This window comes from Eschscholzia californica, unplaced genomic scaffold, assembly GCF_041429995.1.
Source record: "Eschscholzia californica isolate CP2 unplaced genomic scaffold, dmEscCali1.0.p SCAF_2, whole genome shotgun sequence".
Taxonomy (NCBI): domain Eukaryota; kingdom Viridiplantae; phylum Streptophyta; class Magnoliopsida; order Ranunculales; family Papaveraceae; genus Eschscholzia; species Eschscholzia californica.
In genome coordinates this window covers 20,692,187-20,712,951 of record NW_028238309.1, presented here as the reverse complement: position 1 = coordinate 20,712,951, position 20,765 = coordinate 20,692,187, and the positions used below count along the sequence as shown (strand labels likewise).

Genomic DNA, 20,765 nt, shown 5'->3' with positions numbered 1-20,765 from the left:
CGTTTGCCAAAACATTATCCACTCAAGAACTGTTCGAAAATTTCCTGTTCTGATACCGAAGTAGTGCCAAATAGCTCTCGCATAGTTACAGTGTAGCAGTATATGAGAGATCGTTTCTCTTTCCATGCAGAAGGAGCACACATAGTTATTACCAATGTATTTACCAATTTTGTCCCGAACTGGGAGACTGTTAGTACAACACTTCCAAAGGAATAGTTTGATCCGAGGAATGGTTTGAATATTCCAAATGAAATTCCAATTCGTGATCTCAGCATTATACTCTCTCATTCTCAAATGAAAATACAAAGATTTTAAGGTAAACTTACCTGATTTAGTAAGAGACCAAATCATGTTGTCTTCCGCGTGCGGATGAATATTAATGCTTAGTATAGCACTTTTTATGTCCTCGGTAAAATAAGTGTCAATTAGTTCTATATTCCATGTCTGGTTACATATCAGGTTTTGAACTAAAACAAAAGGGCAGTTATTGTGGTTATTTAAAGGAGGTTTATGATTGGGAATCCAATAGTCGCTCCAGATGTTAACATTCGTACCTTTATTCATTTCATATAGTATTATACTAGGATATATCCCGTGCCCTAGGACACGGACACTTGTATCAATCAAATGTTACGAAATTTATTGTTATATTTTATTGAGAGAGAGATTTTGAGATTTTTATTAGTTATTATTTTTTTGTATTATGTTTTTGTTTCTTTTCTCTTAAATTAGTTATTATTTTATTGAGAGAGAGATTTTAATTTCTTTTTTTAACCCTTGAAATTTATTTTATTTTATTTTTTCTTAAATTAGTTATTTTATTTCTAAGAAGGAAATGATTATTGTTTTTTAAATAGGTAACTTTATTTCTACGAAGGACTATATTTTAAATTTTGAAAAGGCTTCTAGACAATATCCTTTATTAAAAAAGGATGTTCGTCTCAGTCATCTTTTTCCCTTCTGTTTTATTATATAGATTTTCTTAAAATTGATCTTCATTTGTCCCTACTGTCTTCTCCAAAGTTTGAAAAGTGGTCGTCGACTATCGACCAACTACGATGACCTTCATGACAATTTTTTTCTTCTTCCGCATCATCATCTCCCACTTCTTCTTGTTCTCCTTCACACTCTCTAAGTAACACCGTTCCTTCTCCATTTTTTGCAAATCTAAGAGAAGACCTCCCAGATATGTCGTTGTTGGTTCTTCATTAACAGTTGCAAGTCACTCTTGCTCATCAACTATTAGCAACAAAAATTTGTTGTTGCTATCAACCATTAGTAGCCATGATTTGGTGATGTTAATGAAACATTAGCAACACCAAATCTGTTGGAATCGGTACCTAGTTCAAAATGTAGCTGGACCGGTTTTTCCTTAATTTGATGTACCTATATTCATCTAATCTCGAGCAAGATGTCTCGTTGGATTCGTCTCGCTGAGCTCTTGAATTTAGACTCAGATTTTGTCCCAATCCGATTCCGTATGAGTGAGTTATTATAAAATTAGTTTGGTATGGGTACCATTAACTCTAAACCGGGATTTTGAGTTAGTACCACATTTATGATGGAGGAAATGTTTTATTTCCTTAAATAGAATCTTCTATATATTTATGGTATGTTGGTTGAAATAGAAAGGTGTTTCGCGTGGTTTGCACCACGTACACGGGCGAATGGGCGCTTTAGAGGCGCCCGTACGTACGCATCGTCGCGAGGAGCGATTGGAGCCTTTGATTTTACAATCATAGATTTGATCCGACGGTTAGGATGATTGGCGCTCTTAAGATAGATTCGTTGATAATCTTATGGTGGGCGTTAAAGGCGCGAGATCTTGATAGATCCGTTGAGATCTGACAATCAAGATGACACTTGAAAACCAACAGTCAGATATGACTGTTGGGAAGCATCCATTCGTCTATAGGCACCTGTCTTAAGTGTTACCAATACTTCTATAAATACCAAACAGAATCCAGCAAACAAAACACGAAAATTTTAGCATTCAAAGTTAAGAGCATTTAGAGTTTAAGTAGTCACTTGCATCTGGTTCTTACTGCTTGTTTGAAATTCGCACGCTTTCAGAAAATACGAAGTACTCTTAGTCGTATCCTGAAAGGTATAGCCGTTGTATCCTGGGAGACAAACATCTGACTGGTTTTAGTACTAATACCAGGTGTTCACTGTCTTAAGGAAAGAGACAACTCGGCTTTCTCTCTCTAACCTTCTAATCAATTTCTGTTATTAAAATTATATTAGTTTTCTTTTTAATCTGTTTCAAAAAACAGTGATATTTTTGTTTAGACTTAACGTTATCTCTGAATTTATTTCAGAAAGACACTCTAAAGTGTATCCCTGTTTTTATTAAAACAGAAAGACCGGATTCTTGGTTTTTTCATAATACCAGGGAAACAACAATCTTTAAGACAGTCAAATTTGTATATTTTAGTTTTTTCTGGTTGAAACAGAAAATTAATTTGTTGTGTTATTTTGATTATCATAAATGACAACAACAACAACAGAATCGGCTGTTAAGCAAGTTGGTCCAAATCACGCTGAAAAATCAGAGAAGTTTTCTGGAGTTGACTTTAAGCGTTGGCAATAAAAGATGTTGTTTGGTTTGACTACTTTAGGGTTAGTCAAGTACCTATCTGAACCGAAGCTGACACTTGAAGGGGATGGAGATGTTCAGCATGTATCTGCCATTGAAGCATGGAAGCATTCAGACATTCTATGTAAGAATTGCATCCTTAACTCACTGGAAAATGTTTATACAATGTCTATTATGGTATAGACACGGCTAAGGAACTCTGGGAGACCTTGGCTAATAAATATAAAACTGAAACAACAGGAGTTAAGAAATTTATAGTGGGTAAATTTCTGGATTTCAAAATGACCGATATTAAACCAGTAATGGTTCAAGTCCAGGAATTTCAACTTCTTTTACAAGAATTGAAGTCTGAGAGTATGGTCTTTAAGAACAGATGTATATGGTCTTTAGAGCAACTAGGCAGTTATAATGCTTATTCATTTCATGGATCTTGATGTAACTTTACGGGACGCAGCTGTTTGAGCTCGGGTGCATCTTCATTTGGCCGGATCTAGGGTTTTGGCTGGATCTAGGGTTTTGGCCGGATCTAGGGTTTTGGCCGGATTTCATGCATACTTTGGCCGGATTTTTATGAGTCTTCCGGCAACCTTTTTGATCCGTAACTATGGGGCTTTTAATTCCAATCATCTTGGCTAGCTTCCCATGTAGTTTGATTTGATTTTGGACAAGAAATTTCTAGAGAGAGAAAGCTAGGGTTAGCTTTAATGGAGGTTGTGTTCTAAATGGAGAAGATGATGGTGGTCGCTATGGGGAACCCAGAAAATTGCTAAGGGGAGATCAGCTGCAACTAAAAACTCATATTTTCCGACGATCTTAGCCTCGAACCACATCAAAAAAGGGGGATTCTCTCACCATTTCCTTTCCATTTCTTATTCAATCACCATGTTTAGCTAACTTTAGTTTGTCGATTATATGAGATGAAATGTGATGAATTCGTGACTATGTTTAATATGATTTGATGTTTTGATTATAAATTGATGTTCATTTATTTCGATTATCGTTTTGATCGTATTTTCATGTGTCTTGTCAAGCACTTCGCATAGTTAATAGACGAAACGAAGTATTCGATATCGATCGTAGTCTAAGTCATAATTTCATGTGTCTTGTCATGCACTTCACATATTTAGGTGACTAGACGACACTTTCGATGACTCGGGATTAACCGATTTAGACGTTTGTTTGACTAAGTATGATCTCCGGATATACATAGTACTTAGAGACATCTACTTTAGGAGTCGAACATCGATTGTACTTCGACACATTAAATCAGACTACACATAGTCGTAGGTTTATCATTATGGATTCCCGGACTTTGACACCTCTCTCACTTATTTGTTGCCCGAATCGAGTCTTACCGTCTCCCGACTCTTGTTCCTTCGACTCTTCTCTCGAATCTCTCTCGCCCGTTTACTTTTATTGTTTAGTTTAGTTTATTTTACTTGTTTGCTTTATTCTCTTATCACCTTATTCCATCAAACCCCCATTTATCTTTGTTTCCTTTCCCTTTTTAGTCTAAGTTAGCATTTGATACCTAGATTGGTGGATAAGACCCTTCGATATTCGAATTACCCTCCTATCCTTGGATCGATCCCGGCTTTGCCGGATTACTACTTGATACCTCCGCTTGGGTGTGCAACCTTTTCGGGTGCACCATGTACACGTCACCATATCCCAGGTATCTTGCCATGCATTTACTCCATAACGGTCAGCCTTTACTCCTCCCAACGGATCATTCCTCACGCCTATATAAAGAGGAGCTCTTCCACTTCACAAGGAGGAAAAAAACACATTGAAAGCAGAGCAAAGCAACCACTACTTCGTCTTCTCCACTCGCTCTCTGTTCTTCGATTGTTCTTGAGAAACTGACATACGAGTTCACCTGGTTCTGGACATACACCACTACTAGACGCCTCAAGGGTGTTGAAGCTTCTCCTTGCTCGACGCTTCCATTGATCGTCAAAGATACTAAAGCCTTCTCGACGCTTCCAGAAAGCATCAAGGAGGTTACAACTTCTCACTCACTCGACGCTGCTGGTAACATCTACTCTTACACTTCTGATCATTTCACTCCCGTAGTCTCGAGCTCCGGCCATTCTACGAGCCTAGCCACTCTCCGATTACACGTAAACGGTTACATCCTCAGGCATTTCGTTTATTATTCATTGTAATACTTTGCTGACTTGACCGTCGGAGGGCCCTTGGCAGGCACCATCCCGGTGTCCCCCAAGTCTTCACGGGTCTGTTCGTGTCTGTTCACCTTCTTTTGCAGGTTTCTTCCACACGTTGCTGGTGCCCATCAATCAAGAACTCGATGTTTGGAATTCCAGAAGACGTTTCTGCTTCCGACCTTCTGACTTCCGACCCGTAGACTTCTCACTGTCTACAGTTTGGCGCACTCCGTGGGGCCTCAGCAACTAACAACGGAGATTATTAACGAAATGGAAGAGAACATGACATCTGCTCCACTCGACATTTCTTCTCAACTTGCTCTATTTAACGCCCAAATGCGAGAGAACGCTGAACGTGTCAAGGCGTTAGAGGAAGAAAATCAACTGGTCAGAGCAGAGAACCAGTTACTCCAAGAAAAAATTACGGAACTTTCTGTGACGACTCCAAGGGGCTCCAGAATGCGCATCTTAACAGACGCTAGACCACCTCCCACAAACACAGAAGGAGCAGGCCCTTCTAGTCAAGGAATTCCCGTAACAGTTGGAGGACCAACTTCGATTCCTGACACTACTCCTGTCACGCCATTACGTGTCTTCCCACACACGCATCAAGCTCTTCCAACTACTGCCCCCCTTTACTCTTCTTTCCGCACACGCATCAAACTCTTCCAACTACTACGTATCCGATAACAAATGGATCAACTCATGTTAATGCGTCTACTGATTCACTTCCGTTTACATTTACAGGTACTCCTCTAGAACAGGTAATGGCGAAGAAGTTGGCGAAAATGGAAGCTTTGATTACACGTATTCCAGGAATGCCTACTCCTTTCAAGAAGAGCCTCCCTTACAGCTACGCCGACTCCCCCTTTGTAGACGCTATTACACTGGTGGAGATGCCAAAGAAATTCTCCTTCCCAAATACGAAGATGTATGATGGTACTTCTGACCCAGACGATCACATTGCATCTTACAAGCAGAGAATGTTCGCAGCAGCTATTCCCTGAGATCTGCGCGAAGCGTGCATGGGAAAAAAGTTTTGGGTCCAGTCTGACCGGTCCTGCCTTACAGTGATGCTTTCAAGAAAGGTCTCTTTCCAGATGGAGAGCTTTACAAAGAACTTACAAAGTTCAATTGCACCACTATAGAGGACGTGTTAGCAAGAACATGGGTGGAGATTCGTTGGGAAGAAGATGAAGCCCACCGGAACAGGTCATACTCATATGAAAATGAAAACAGAGAAAGGCACTCCAGATACTCTGACAGGAGAAATGATCGTCGACATGCAGAACCATATCAAACGTCTGGAGGACCTCTGTCCCGAGAGAACGGGAAACCACTAAACGCCCCATCGGGATGACCAAGTGATAAAAGTCAAGCACATGTTCGCTCAAAAATTCCAGAAGACTAAAGGAAGCGGTGCTGGAAAACTTGTGCCCACTTGGGAAGGCCCGCGTCAAATAACCAAAGTTGTAGGACCTGGCGCGTATGATGGGCCTAGAAAGTTTCCTAAATAGGTCACCACCCGCAAGTATACGGGCGTCAAGTGATAATTCCGGTTAGTCCGGTTCGTTCCTCAGAGACTAAGTTAATCTATTTTAAATCCTATGACTAATAAGGTTTTCTTTGAAATTGGTTTTTTTTCTTTGTGATAGAATACTAAAATACTAAAATAACGAAGGAAATTAATAACGATGAGAGTAAATCAGTGGGATGGAAGTCTAGGGTTTGAATCCATTATAACCAGGCATAAATATCGACCTAAATCTTATATCGTGTATGGCTCACTATGATTGATTTTCTACGACTCTAACTATTGCCTATCAACTATCAAGCATTCTTCATTAAAGGACTCAACCTAAATATGACGAATCAAGACTTATGAAGCATAGGTAATGAAAGATTTACACACGTTTTCAACATTCACCTATTAACTAAGGAGTATTGGCCATTAAAGAGATTATCTAAATATGACTAATCAACTCGGAAACATAAATGAAGAAGAAATCATGAGAATTTATAGAAAATCAACGTGAGTTGCTTATCAAAGTACTAAGATATTAAGTGAAAATTTACACAAAATCATAATTTCATCGAAACCCCAGATTAGATAAGTTAACTACTCATAACTAAAGAGATCATAATCATGGTAGGAGAGATAAAAATTAATAAAATAAGAGAGGGAGAAAGAATCGGCAAAGAAACAACCTTTTTCTCGCAAAATTTCCCTCTGCGCAGCCAAACAGACCCTTAGGGAAGGGTATTTTCCTTCTGGTTTTGCTGAATTCTGCCAAACAGACCCTTAGGGAAAACGATTTTCTCGTCTTCCCGGAAACGGTTTCCCTGAGGGAAAATTATTTTCTCACCTTCTTCAACTCTCTTTCTCTCTCTAACTTTCTGTTTCTTATCTCTTAACCTCTTTCTTTCTTTAACTCTCTGTTAATCTCTCTCTCTCACTAAAAGAGATACAAAAAAAATAAACAAAACGAAAGAATTAAGATGACTTCTTATTTAAACCCGATTCTTCCTGTCTCTCTCTCTCTCTACAATCTCTCTGTTGAAAAGGGGGCTTTTAAACCAAATTTGGATTTGGGCCCAATATAAAAGTGTGGGTTTGAGTAAATGGTTTACCAAACTAGAAGGGGTAAAAAAGTAAAAGCCTCATGAAATTAATTAAAAGGGTGTAGAGAGTTCTTTTCTTAGTCAAGTTCAAGAACAATCTAGAGAGAGAAAGAAAAAGGAGAATAGTATACAAGAAACTTGGAGAAGAAGACATAGACTAGTATGAATATTATGTTTAAGGTAAGAACTAACTTCAATATCTAGTTTAATATTGTGACAAAACTTTGTGTCTCTTGTTTTATGAGATTGTGTAGATCTAAAGAAGCTTTGTTATATGAAAGTATGTTGATGTGAATTTTTTGAGTTTATTTGAGTGTATTGAAGTATCTATACCTCTAATCTCCAACAAATTGGTATCAGAGCCATATTAGTTTATCAATTCAAGCTTTCTCAACATTTTTTGAGATCTAGGGTTTGTGAAATTTTTGGGGATCTTTTAAGAAAATGTCAAATATGATACAACCTCAAATACCTAGGTTAACTAAAGAGAACTATGAACATTGGTGTATTCAAATGAGTGTATTATTGGAATCTCAAGATTTGTGGGATATTGTTCAAAATGGTTATGTAGAACCAACTCAAGAAGAAGAGAGTTTTATGAATGATGTACAAAAGTGTGTTCTTAAAGACTCAAGAAAGATGGATAAAAAAGCCTTATTTCTTATCTATCAAGGAATTGATGGTCCTACATTTGAAAAAGTGTCCGAAGCAAAATCATCGAAAGAGGCTTGGAATATTCTCAAGAATTCATTTAGAGGAGTTGATAAAGTGGTAAAGGTTCGCCTCCAAATTTTGCGTGGTGAATTTGAAAGATTGAGTATGAATGAAGGAGAACTTGTCTCCGATTATGTTTCAAGAGTATTGTCTAATGTTAACGAAATGAAAAGGTGTGGTGAAAAATGTGATGATGTCCGGGTGATGGAGAAGATTTTACGGTCTTTGACACCTAAATTTGATAATGTGGTTATTGTCGTTGAAGAATCAAAAGATTTGGAATCCATGACGGTAGATGAATTGATGGGAACATTGCAAATCCATGAACAAAGGGTGAATAGAAATGTCGCAACCTCTTCAAATTGTTCGGTTGATCAAGTACTTCAAGCAAAACTCACTTTAGAAGAAAAACAATATACACCCCAAAAAGAAAGAGGCTATGAGAGTTACGGTAGAGGTTATGATAATGGTAGAAGAGGCTTTGGAAACCAAAGAGGAAGAAATTTTTTTAATAGAGGAAGAACAAATGAACCAAGAGGAAGAGGTAGAGGAAACTTTACTAGACCTTATAATAGCCAAGGTAGAGACAAAAGGGATATTGAATGCTATAATTGTCACAAGCTCGGGCATTATAGTAATGAATGTTGGTATAAAAATAAAGTTAAGGAAGAATCAAACCTTGTTGAAGATGAAGTAGAAATTAATGTTGATCCTACATTGTTATTTTTTTGTGATGGTCACTACAAAACAATATGGTATTAGCGACGGAATATTACCGACGGTTTTATGAAAAACCGTCGGTAATGTGTCTAATTACGACGGTTTGTAAAAAACCGTCGGTATTGACCTTTTGTACTAACGGTTTTGCACAAAGCCGTCGGCAAGAACCTTATTTTACGACGGAATTACAGGAAAAAAAAGGAATGAGAGAAGTTGGCGTCAAGGTATTAACGACGGGTTGAAAAACCGTCGTCTATTACTACTACTAACGGCGTGGGAAAATGAAATTCCGTCGTTGGATGGAAAACAATTCCCGCAAAAAAAAATCCAAACGCACGAAAACTTTCGCAACCATGGTAATTTCCCAAATCAGTTCACTTCTAAAAATTTCCCAAAACTATTCTTCACTCTCTCTCAAACCCACGATTTCTCCATCTCTTCTCATCTTCACTTCTCTTCTCTTCTCCATCTCAATCTCTCTAACTCTCCTTCTCCCTCTCTCATCTTTTCATCTTTTCAGCTCGAGTTTTCCTCTTGGAAGTTGAGGTTTCCTTTGTTCCAAAACTAGGGTTCTCTGATTATTTCTCTTAGAAAGCTAGGTTCTATTTTTCTTCTTCAAATTGCGAATCCAAGGGTGGAGTTCTTCTTCATCACTAAGGGGCAAGACGAAGATATCTTTTTCCCTACAAATCGACCACATCTCTCTCTCTCTCTGCTTGAAGTTGATCCAGGTTATCTGTCCATCTTCATCTGGATTTCAGGTTTGTTATCTACTTTGAACTATGATTAAGAAATCCTATTATTTGATTTCCATTTCCATTGATCCTATTATTTGATTTAAGTTATGATTAAGAAACCCTTGAAGATTATGTTTTCTGTTCATAAGCCTGTGTCAATCAAAGAGATTAAGAAACCCTAATGTTTGTATTGATTGTTTGCCCTTGTTTTTTTATTTACCAGGGTAAACAAGCTTGTGTTCATATTGTTTTAGTTCTTTACCAAACCCTAATACTCATAAACCTGATGTCTACTGCTTTATAGAAAGAAGAGTTTAGGTTTTCTACTTGTTCATCTTCCCCTATTCACCCATATTCACGGGGGTTTAGATAAGGACTTAAGGCCACATTTCTAGTTGTCCCAACCCTATTTCATAATTGTCTTATGCAAGATAGTTATGTTCATAAAATTAATAAAGTTAGACATTAGCATAACATGGTAATAGCACTAATTTGCTTGGTAGAATATCCCATTATACCTGTAGTAGCTCAGGGATAGTGAAACATGGATGGAGAAATAATACTTTATACTCGAACTCTTCTTTTGGTGATTTCTAAGTGAAGATTAGGTTTCAATTACATTCGGAACAGTGAAAGATGTATTCTTCTGTTCTATTCGTCGAGTTCATAACAAAAAGAGAAGAAGCTGGGGATTGTGATGTAGGACAGAAATGGGAAGTTGGAAATAAGGAAGAAAATAGCTAGATTATATTATAGATATAAGAAATAACGCACTAGTATCACACCAGTACAAACTAGGAATCACTCCTAGAGCCCTTAGGCATCACACCTTTGGGGTATTTGCATCACACAAACACATAAAGCTTAACTAGCTGCTGGAATACTCTCTGTCCGTCTCAAACAGCAGAATTACATGCCTTATATAGGCCTAAAACCCACCTTTGCCATCTTTACTTGTAGACTATTGAACTTCTAAACTCCTAGAGCACTAAAAGACATTATAAAGAACATTTAAGACATTAAAGAGACACTATAAGACATTAAAGACATTAAAGAGACACTAAAAGGCATTAAACATTGAACAAGGTGGAACCATTTTGGATTAGGCCCACATTATTCAAGATTCCAGGTGGGTCCTTCATCTAAGACATGCCAAATCAGAATTTGGGCCTTAGAATCTTTCTTTTGACGCCTCCGATACACCTTTTGTGGTTGTTGCTGCCATTCATCTCTATCAACTCTCCCTGGCTTGAGAAAACTCGACCCCGGCGAGTTAATTGCATGAAACTTCTCATAAAGGTCTTGGTCGAGTCTTTGAAACTCATCATCTCTAATCCAAGTACAATCCGAAAGTGGGCGTCCCCTCCATTTAATCAAATACTTTTGATAACCACCTGCCCTAGTAGAAACAATTTAATGATCCACAACGTCTTCAATTTCTTCTTTTGAATGTGGGGCTGGTGGTAGGCGAATGACAGGATCCTTGTCAACTACATAGCTGTCGTGTTCATGGTACAAAGTAAGATCCTCAATGTTGAACACATTACTTATGCCCGTATCTTTGGGTAAGTCGAGAACATATGCATTAGAGCTGATCTTCTTAAGAACCATATATGGACCAGCACTTCTAGAGTGAAGTTTCTTAAAAGTACCTTTTGGGTACCTTTCGGGTCTGATTCGTACCATAACCATGTCTCCCTCGTTAAACTCGATAAACTTCCTCCTCAAATCAGCATGTGCTTTATAATTTTGATTGCTGATTGCAATCTTTCGCCTTACCTCATCATGTATGTCCCGAATGTGCTTACTAAAAGCATCTGCTTCAGCACTAGGGTGTGCTTCAATTGGTAAAGGAACCAAATCAATAGGCTTCTTTGGCAGTATACCAGTTACTATTTCAAAGGGGCTGCGACCAGTAGATCTGTTCACTGAACTATTGTAAGCAAATTCAGCCATAGGGATGACTAGATCCCAGCTAGGAGCATGGTCACCGACTAGGCAGCGAAGTAAATCACCCAAACTTCGATTAACAACTTCTGTTTGACCATCCGTCTGTGGGTGAAAAGAAGAAGAAAACTTCAGCTTTGTATTCAGCATTTTCCATAGAGTACGCCAAAAATAACTCATAAACTTCACATCACGATCCGAGACAATGGTTGTAGGCAACCCGTGAAGTCGAACCACTTCTTTAAAGAAGAGCTTAGCAACAGAGACAGCATCAACAGTCTTTGTACACGGAATAAAATGTGCCATTTTCGAAAATCGGTCCACAACCACATATATGGAATCATGGCCTCTTAGGGTTTTTGGTAACCCAAGGATAAAGTCCATGCTTAGGTCTTGCCATGGTTCATGAGGGACAAGTAATGGCATATATAAGCCGGTATTTTTCCGCCTTCCTTTTGCTGTTTGACAAGTTCGACAACGAGAAACGACTTTGGCAACATCTCTTTTCAAGCCTGGCCAATAAAATCGATCTTCAACCATCACAATAGTCTTATCTCTTCCAAAGTGACCTGCTGCTCCTCCTGCATGTAATTCCCATATTACTTGCTCTCTAAGAGACGTGTCGGGTAAACAAAGTTGAGTCCCCTTGAACAGGTAGCCATCGTGTATAGAAAATTCAGTATGTACTCCTTGCTGTCCAGCCAACAAATCAGCATAGATGATGCTGAAATCTTTACAAGAGGGGTAGTCCTTTTTTAGTAAATCAAAACCGACAACTTGGACTTGCATGGAAGAGAGGATATGAACTACTCGACTTAAAGCATCAGCAACCTTGTTTTCAGTACCTGCCTTGTGCTTGATAACAAAAGCATATTCTTGTAAGAAAGAAACCCACTTACCATGACGACGATTTAAATTCTTTTGAGAGTTTATGTATTTGAGAGCCTCATGGTCAGAGAATAGCACAAACTCTTGAAAAATAAGATAAGTCCGCCAATAACGAAGGGCTTGAACAACAGCATAAAATTCCTTGTCATACGTGGAATACTTTTGCTTTGCCTCATTCAGTTTTTCGCTGAAAAATGCGACTGGATGTCCTTCTTGACTTAAAACACCTCCAATTCCCACATGTGATGCATCACATGTCACTTCAAACACCTTTGAGAAGTCAGGAAGGTGCAAAACAGGAGCTTCCGTCATCCTTTTCTTTATCTCGTCAAAAGCTATTGATGCTGCCTTCGTCCATACAAATTGCCCGTTCTTCAAGCAATTAGTTATAGGTGCCATGACAGTACTAAAATTCTTGATAAAACGCCTATAGAATGTTGCCAAACCATGAAAGCTTCGTACATCATGTACCGTACTCGGAGTTGGCCAATTTGTGATAGCTTTTACCTTATCCGGATCGACCTGTACACCTTTCGCTGAAACAACAAAGCCTAGGAAAACAACATGTGTGCTCATGAAGGAACACTTCTTCAGGTTAACATAGAGCTTCTCTTGGCGTAAAAGCCTCATAACTCGTTGCAAATGGACAAGGTGCTCCTCTTTTGTTTTGCTGTATATAAGGATATCGTCAAAGTAAACAACCAAAAATTGACCAATAAAGGGTTGTAATACCTGAGTCATGAAGCGCATGAATGTGCTAGGGGCGTTAGACAAGCCAAAAGGCATGACTAGCCATTCATATAGACCATCCCTCGTCTTAAATGCAGTCTTCCATTCATCCCCGGGCCTGATGCGTATTTGATGGTAGCCACTTTTGAGATCTATCTTGGAAAATATTAGAGAACCAGCCATCATGTCTAATAGATCATCAAGTCTAGGTATTGGAAAACGATACTTGATGGTAATCTTATTGATAGCACGACTATCAACACACATACGCCAAGTACCGTCTTTCTTTGGTGTGAGCAACGCGGGGACAGCACAAGGGCTTAAACTTTCACGAATAAAACCCTTGGTTAACAACTCTTTAACCTGCCGTTGTAACTCAGTATGCTCACTTGGATTCATGCGATAAGCTGGAAGATTAGGTAGTTGTGATCCCGGAACCAGGTCTATTGCATGTTGAATAGTACGCATAGGAGGCAGTTCATCAGGTAGTTCTTCAGGTGCCACATCAGAAAAATCAGCCAATAACTTCGACACTTCCGAGGGAATCGAAGGGGCATGGACAGCAGCAGTTTTATCAACTTCTTTCTGCACTACAATATACACAAATCCCGATTCTTTGCTGTCTAATTCAAATTCCTTCCTGGTAATCATGTGAAGGGACTTTTTATTGCTTGCAACAACAGTTTTGGGCTTCTTTTCCTTGTATTTTTCAATTTCAGCTGTACTCATAGGCTTCAAAACAACGTTTTTGTTGTTGAATGTGAAGCTGTATGTGTTCTCCTTCCCGTGATGGTGCACATCACGATCATAAAGCCATGGGCGCCCAAGAATTATGTGGGCAACTTTCATAGGAATCACATCACACCAAATCGAATCACTATAAGTACCACAAGAAAGTGAAACGAGGCAGCGATGACTTACCGGTATTGAGGTATTGTCTATCCATGCCACTTTATAAGGATGTGGGCGCGGTTGGGCAGCAAGCTTAAGGTGTTCAACTGTGGTTGCTGAAACAACATTCATGCAGCTCCCACCATCGATAATTAGCTTTTTAGCTTGGTCACCACAACGAACCAACATTTGGAAGATTGAAGTACGTCGCCAATCTTCTTTCTCAACTTTTGGAGATGCTAGGATGCGCCTAACAACAGATAAATGAGACGTATCTTCTTCATCTTCTTCTAAGTCATCGGGGTTATATGTCCCGTAATCAAACAAATTTTGATTCTCCTCATCTCCTTGTATACCGGCCTCCGTTTCGTCTTCTATACCAATATGTAAGTTCTTCTTAGGGCATTGGTATGCCAAATGACCAGTCTCCCCACATTTGAAGCACTTATTTGCTGAAAAGGGTTTGCCGTTGGCGTTATCTCTTGCCGAAGAACCCCTAAAAACTTGAGATTTGTTGGCCTGTTGATTTGTTGCTGTCCGAACTCCATAATTAGCATCATTAGACCTCCGATTTGCTGTTTCCATGGTTTGACTCCCAAACTTCTTTGTTATAGGGTAGCTTAGGTACTCATCCATGTCCAACGCAAGTTGGAAAGCATGTTCCAGATTGTAGATTGGATGTCGAAGTAATTCCCTTCTTATATCAGCTCTTAGGCCTGCTTTAAATCGAGCAAGGGCTTGTCGAGGATCTTCCACCACTTCACTCCTAGTTTTAAGCTCATCAAATTTCTGCATGTATTGTATCACTGACATGCTGCCTTGCTTTAAGTTAATAAGTTGATCACACAATTTGTCATGATAGTTTGCTGGCATGTATTTCTCTTGTAGTTTAATCTTCATTTCTTGCCATGTGTCAATTGATGGCAGTCCCTTTCGTCTGATGTCTCCTTCAACACCATTCCACCACACTTTTGCTAAGCCCACCAATTTCATCTTAGCAAATCTAACTCTTCGCTCGTCAGTCATATCAAACCAATCAAAGTACTCTTCGATTGATGTAAGCCAATCTGAAAATAGAGTTGGATCAACCTTACCTTCAAAATCTGGTACTTCAATCCTTACTTTCTTTGTAATATCACCAGCTGCATCATGTTCTGGTACCCTCATGTTTCTTAGTGGTTCAAAAACACGAGTCCTACGTCTTGGGGGACTGTTTTGGGGCTGATCGTCTTGATTTTCCTCCTCATCGTTACCAACTTGGTCATCTTGTCCCGCAGTTTCAGAATTATTACCTGGATGGCGTGTTCGAATTTCCATCTCTCCTAGTCTGATTTCAATATCATTGAGAGTATCTACAATTCGGAAAAGGATCTCGTCACGCTGGTCATCAGTTATTCTTCCTCGCAAATTTCTTCCAGATCTATTTGCCATACGTAACCTCGCTCTGATACCAAAATGATGTAGGACAGAAATGGGAAGTTGGAAATAAGGAAGAAAATAGCTAGATTATATTATAGATATAAGAAATAACGCACTAGTATCACACCAGTACAAACTAGGAATCACTCCTAGAGCCCTTAGGCATCACACCTTTGGGGTATTTGCATCACACAAACACATAAAGCTTAACTAGCTGCTGGAATACTCTCTGTCCGTCTCAAACAGCAGAATTACATGCCTTATATAGGCCTAAAACCCACCTTTGCCATCTTTACTTGTAGACTATTGAACTTCTAAACTCCTAGAGCACTAAAAGACATTATAAAGGACATTTAAGACATTAAAGAGACACTATAAGACATTAAAGACATTAAAGAGACACTAAAAGGCATTAAACATTGAACAAGGTGGAACCATTTTGGATTAGGCCCACATTATTCAAGATTCCAGGTGGGTCCTTCATCTAAGACATGCCAAATCAGAATTTGGGCCTTAGAATCTTTCTTTTGACGCCTCCGATACACCTTTTGTGGTTGTTCCTGCCATTCATCTCTATCAGATTGTCCTCATTAGTAGGCACGACGTCACCCAGGGTTGCGGTTCTGCCATTGCCTCTAACTAGTCTAACTAAAAGGCCATAACATCCCAAAGTAGATGATGGTATCCAGTTATGTGTAAGATCAAAACTGTTTGTCATTAATTTGATTAAATTTATTAATGTAGAAGACTCAATCTTGAGGGAAGTTATCTTCTGTTACCTTTCTGTAAAAACTCTCTATATATGCCTAACCATCAATATCTGACTTGGAAAATCTACTCCCCATCCTTTATTTTGTAATCGATCTTTCATCTGGACTAGTTACACTTGTTTTTTGTATCCCTTTGAGGTTTCTGTGGATGTATCCACGTCTCATCTAGGCTGTCTTCCTATTGTTGTACAAGTATCCATTTGTTCATTCTAGATATGCCTGGTTTAAAATCAGAAGAGATCAAAGTTCAAGTTGAAGATAATAATGTACTTGTGATAAGTGGCGATCGTAAAAAGAGAGAAGAAGAAAAGGAAGAGGGGGTTAAGTATTTGAGAATGGAGAGAAGGATTTGTATGTTCATGAGGAAATTTGTACTTCCTGAAAATGCAAATGTTGAAGATGGAATTTCAGCTGTTTGCCAAGATGGGGTTTTGACTATTACTGTTAAGAAATTGCCTCCTCCTCAACCAAAGAAACCCAAGACTATTCATGTTCAAATTGCTTGAATCTGGTTCTAGCCCTTAATAGGGATTCAAAGTTGAGGGTGGTGAATTGGGATAAATATGTAGTTTTGTTGATCTTTTGGGGAGTGTTTTGTTTCTTTTGTCTAATGTTGTCTTTGTGACTTGTGTTTAGTAATGGAGTATGACTTATGGGAAGAAAGTTTATGTTATGAAATCTTAAGTTCTCTCTATTTTCTTGTCATATTTCTTCATCTACTTGTGTTTATCTGTGGCCTTTCTTGTCCGATTGGCTTCATTACACTCCCACTTGCATATGAATTATATATAGAACAATCTTTGATTATTATCCCACACCCATATGATGCATTTAATTTTCATGACAATGTCAAGGCTGTGCATACCTCACATGACCTAAATCTTCTCCATCAAGTAAACTAATACCACTCCACCTAATAACAACCACACATGCTATAATACAGGCCTCCAACAAACCTGTAATTTGTTTGAACTAGTGGTTGTGTAATTTTTTGAACTAGCTAATGGGATTTGTGTCGGATGTGTTGTTTTTGAAGTTTCGTTTGATTAGAAAACATATGATAATATGACTAACAATCTCAAATTGTTGATGACAGACGGCTTGGGAGTAATTAATAGTTTGTCAGGATCGATTCCCGATCTTAGCTCGTTAAAGAATCTGAAGACGTTGTAAGCACTCTATCTCTCCTCTTTCTCTTATGCACATTAAGCTAAAAACCAGTCACATTACCAGTCAAACCATTCATCTATCTCATTTAGATTTGCTGATTCATATAGGCATTTAGAGAATAATCAGTTGGTTGGAGAGATACCTCCATCACTTGGCATCATTGGAAGTCTTCGTGAACGGTAAGCTCTACTCGTCAATGTTATACCCCTGTTTTACAATTTTTCTTCTGAATCGGAACATCGCTTCTGGTTTTTACGAGTCTAATTCGCTTATCTTTAATTTTGGAATATGAAGTTTGCCTATTCTAGATGATAATTAAGTAGTGGCTAATCTTACTTTACAACAGTATTTAACTACTTCTATGCAAGCCTTGAGACTGTTTGGGGCTTATTGACTGATTACGAGAGATTGGCTGATTTTATTCCTGGTTTAGCTGTCAGTCAATTGCTTGAAAAGGGGGAAAATTTCGCCAGAATTTTTCAGGTAATTGGACTACTCGAAACGTATCATTCTTTTTCAAGCTTTCGATATTGAATTCATGATGTTGCTGATCAGTGAACACTTAATTGACCTATTTCAATCTTATTGGATTCATCTGTTGTGACATTGAGGTGATTTAGAAAACCAAGTTGAAGTCTTTGATCTTTTCTCGAAGTTGCTTCAAGTCACCGATTGTTTATATGTTTAATTTAATTTGGATTTTAGGGTTTGGCTCCTAGCTTCTTGTTTCCAATCAAAATGAGTAAATGTACAAAATTAGTGACCTTCACGATTTAGCACCCATTATGTATCGTTGAAGGTAGAGAAAAGAGTAAATGAACACCTAATGTTTGAAACGAGACAGGAATTTAGTTTAGTTAGATCTACCTCATATGCTCATTGGCTTTCGAATTTGTGCTTAAATTTGCTTTGATGTTGTCTATGTAAGTATCCCCACATGAACTATATTCGTATAGATAGGCTACTCGAAAGCACAATCTTAGCAATTTATGCCGCGAGTTTATTTGAAGATCATGTCATATCTTTTTCTCATAAATATTTGAGATATGGGGCATCTAAATCTGGACCATTTATTTCTCGTGTCGTGAAACTTGTTATCATTTTTGTGGGTGATGCCGCATCCTTATTGCTAATAGGGACGACAACGGGAGTTGATTATATAATTTGGTATGTAAAAAGAGATGGAAATCTATAGATTGCCATCTGGTATTCAAGCAGCTAGGAGTGGATCATGCTTACAATCTTGATTACATTTAGGCCTATCTAAACTTGCTGATTCTTAGAAATAAATAACTAGAAATCCCTCTAAGTTGACTCACCTTGCTCCAACTATGCACATAAGGTCAGGGCAATTTGTGTTATAGAGGAATATTCATTAAAAGGAAGTATTCCATTTTTTGTATGACTGGTTCACTAGAATACTGAAAGTTACCAAACTAATTTGCACACAAGAGGTCTCTCGTTCTCGTTAAAAGTGCGCTTCAAGGGCGTAATGGTGGATTTTGACAGTGTCAATCAAGGTTGTTGTTCACCTTGGTATTGGTACGTAGTTGGTCTAAGAGAAGGAACTTGACATGTTTAATCGTGTTTAGGGACGTTCCTAATATTGAGATGCTATTTTTGGGGTAACGTAGTGTCCCATTACGTCCATCTTACCCAATTTACTCTATGTTATTATTTTGTGATGTACAAATAATAACTACTTCTATGCATTTCTTGAATTTTTTCTCACAGGGGGTTTTTCATATTGAAATCTTTCGGAGGGTATTCTTATTTTTAGTGCTCAGGTATTACTCTTCTTCATCTGAACTTTTATTGATGGATGTGTCTTAATTATTGTTTACTATTTTCTTTTTACAAGCAAATATTCGAGATTCCTTTTGAATGTAACAAATTTCTATCGGAGAGGTTGAATGCAAGATGGAAAGATCACAAATGCACCGTGAAAAAGGAACACTTTTCGTCATATGACAACCTAGACGAGTGCCTTGCTAATCCACCCGATGGGATTGAACCGAGCGAATGGATGAATGTTGTTGATTACTGGAATTCAGAAGATGCGAAGGTAGTTACTTATAGTAAACACTAGCTCTATTTATAGTGTATATTTTAGTAATTTTGATTATTTAATATAGAAACAAAGTCGTCAAAATGCAAAAAATAAGGCTCTTCAGCAAATTCCGCATACAGGAGGTTCAAAGTCCCATGCCAAATATGCTGATGAGGTAAATTACTTTCGTCTCATTCATATCAAATCATAATATTCAATAAATTTTGTGTTTAACTCTTTCAGTAATTGCTTTAACAGTTAAGAAAAGAGCTTAATGCATCCCCTCCTCGGACAACAGTATACAAAAGGACTCATACACGGAAAAGAAATCTTGCTCCAGTAAACGAATTGGCAGCAGAGAAGATTGTAATTATTTCATTTATATATATGATATATTATATTTACTATATGATTTAATTCTAACTTATTAGATGTGGTTGCATTGACAGGATAAAATGGAAAAACTACAACATCAAATGACTCAGGAAGATGGAGAATTTGTTGATTCAGGTCCGAACGATATTTTCGCTCAAGTGATGGGACGTGATAGAGGCGGTCGAGTTCGTTGTTATGGTCCAGTAAAGCCAAAGCAGTTTTGGGACAGAGATACTTTAAATTCAAGAAAGAAGAGAAGATCAGATGATGTTGAAAAAAATCAACAAATAAAGGATTTACAAGATCAACTCAAAAGTGCATTAGAGAGGTTGGAACAACTTGAAAATGATCGTTCTGGTGGCAGCAACACTCAAAAGGTGTGGGCTCTTAAGCTTTTTAATCAAAAAGTAGTAGACACTAAAGTATGCACTTTTTATGTGTTTCGCATATTTGAATACAATTTAAATGTTGTTTCTTTTCAGGTGTCGACATTTTGGGATATGTTTGTGTTCACATTTTGAGATATATTAGTGTTAATGTTCGTTTTGTTCAATGGATGTGAATTATTGTTGCTTTTTGTGTCTTTGAAGGAATTATCTTGAGGGTTAGGCATTCTGCCAGTTAAAAAACAGGGGAGATATTGGAAAAAGATTTAAAACATTAGCGACGACAAGAACCGTAAGTAATATTATTAGAAACGGTATATACATTGTCGGTAATAAGTATTACTAACGGTTTTTTCCCGTCGTTGATGTTTAAAATAAAGAAAATTAACGTTGCCAAGAATCAAACTACAACGACGGTATTAAAAAAAAAACCTCGTAAATGCCCAAAACATCAGCGACGGTATGAGTAGAAACCGTCGCAAAGTCCGTCGGTAAAAGTGTCGCCGACGCCACTTGTACCGACGGTTTTACTGTCGTCGGGAATACATTTGGCGACGAATTTTCACTATTAGTGACGGAA

General features: G+C 38.1%; 1 protein-coding gene and 1 long non-coding RNA gene across 2 annotated transcripts; both read left to right on the top strand.

The window, feature by feature from the left end:
* The first annotated feature begins 9,427 nt into the window (after nt 1-9,427).
* Nucleotides 9,428-19,164, top strand: LOC147556818 (uncharacterized). The gene is made up of 3 exons (XR_015235453.1): nt 9,428-9,584; nt 17,301-17,373; nt 19,109-19,164. It is a non-coding gene; the product is annotated as an uncharacterized LOC147556818 (long non-coding RNA).
* A 61-nt stretch (nt 19,165-19,225) lies between these two features.
* Nucleotides 19,226-20,320, top strand: LOC147556817 (uncharacterized). Its single transcript, XM_086664263.1, has 5 exons — nt 19,226-19,439; nt 19,510-19,599; nt 19,683-19,790; nt 19,874-20,221; nt 20,282-20,320. The coding sequence occupies exons 1-5, from the start codon at nt 19,401-19,403 to the stop codon at nt 20,318-20,320; spliced, it is 624 nt and encodes a 207-aa protein (XP_086520389.1). The 5' UTR covers nt 19,226-19,400.
* Nucleotides 20,321-20,765: the final 445 nt, after the last annotated feature.

Coding starts and splice junctions, on each gene's coding strand:
- LOC147556817 (XM_086664263.1), top strand. CDS start 19,401: ATGAATGTTGTTGATTACTGGAATTCAGAAGATGCGAAG. Junction 19,440..19,509: donor GGAATTCAGAAGATGCGAAG/GTAGTTACTTAT, acceptor TATTTAATATAG/AAACAAAGTCGTCAAAATGC. Junction 19,791..19,873: donor AATTGGCAGCAGAGAAGATT/GTAATTATTTCA, acceptor TTGCATTGACAG/GATAAAATGGAAAAACTACA.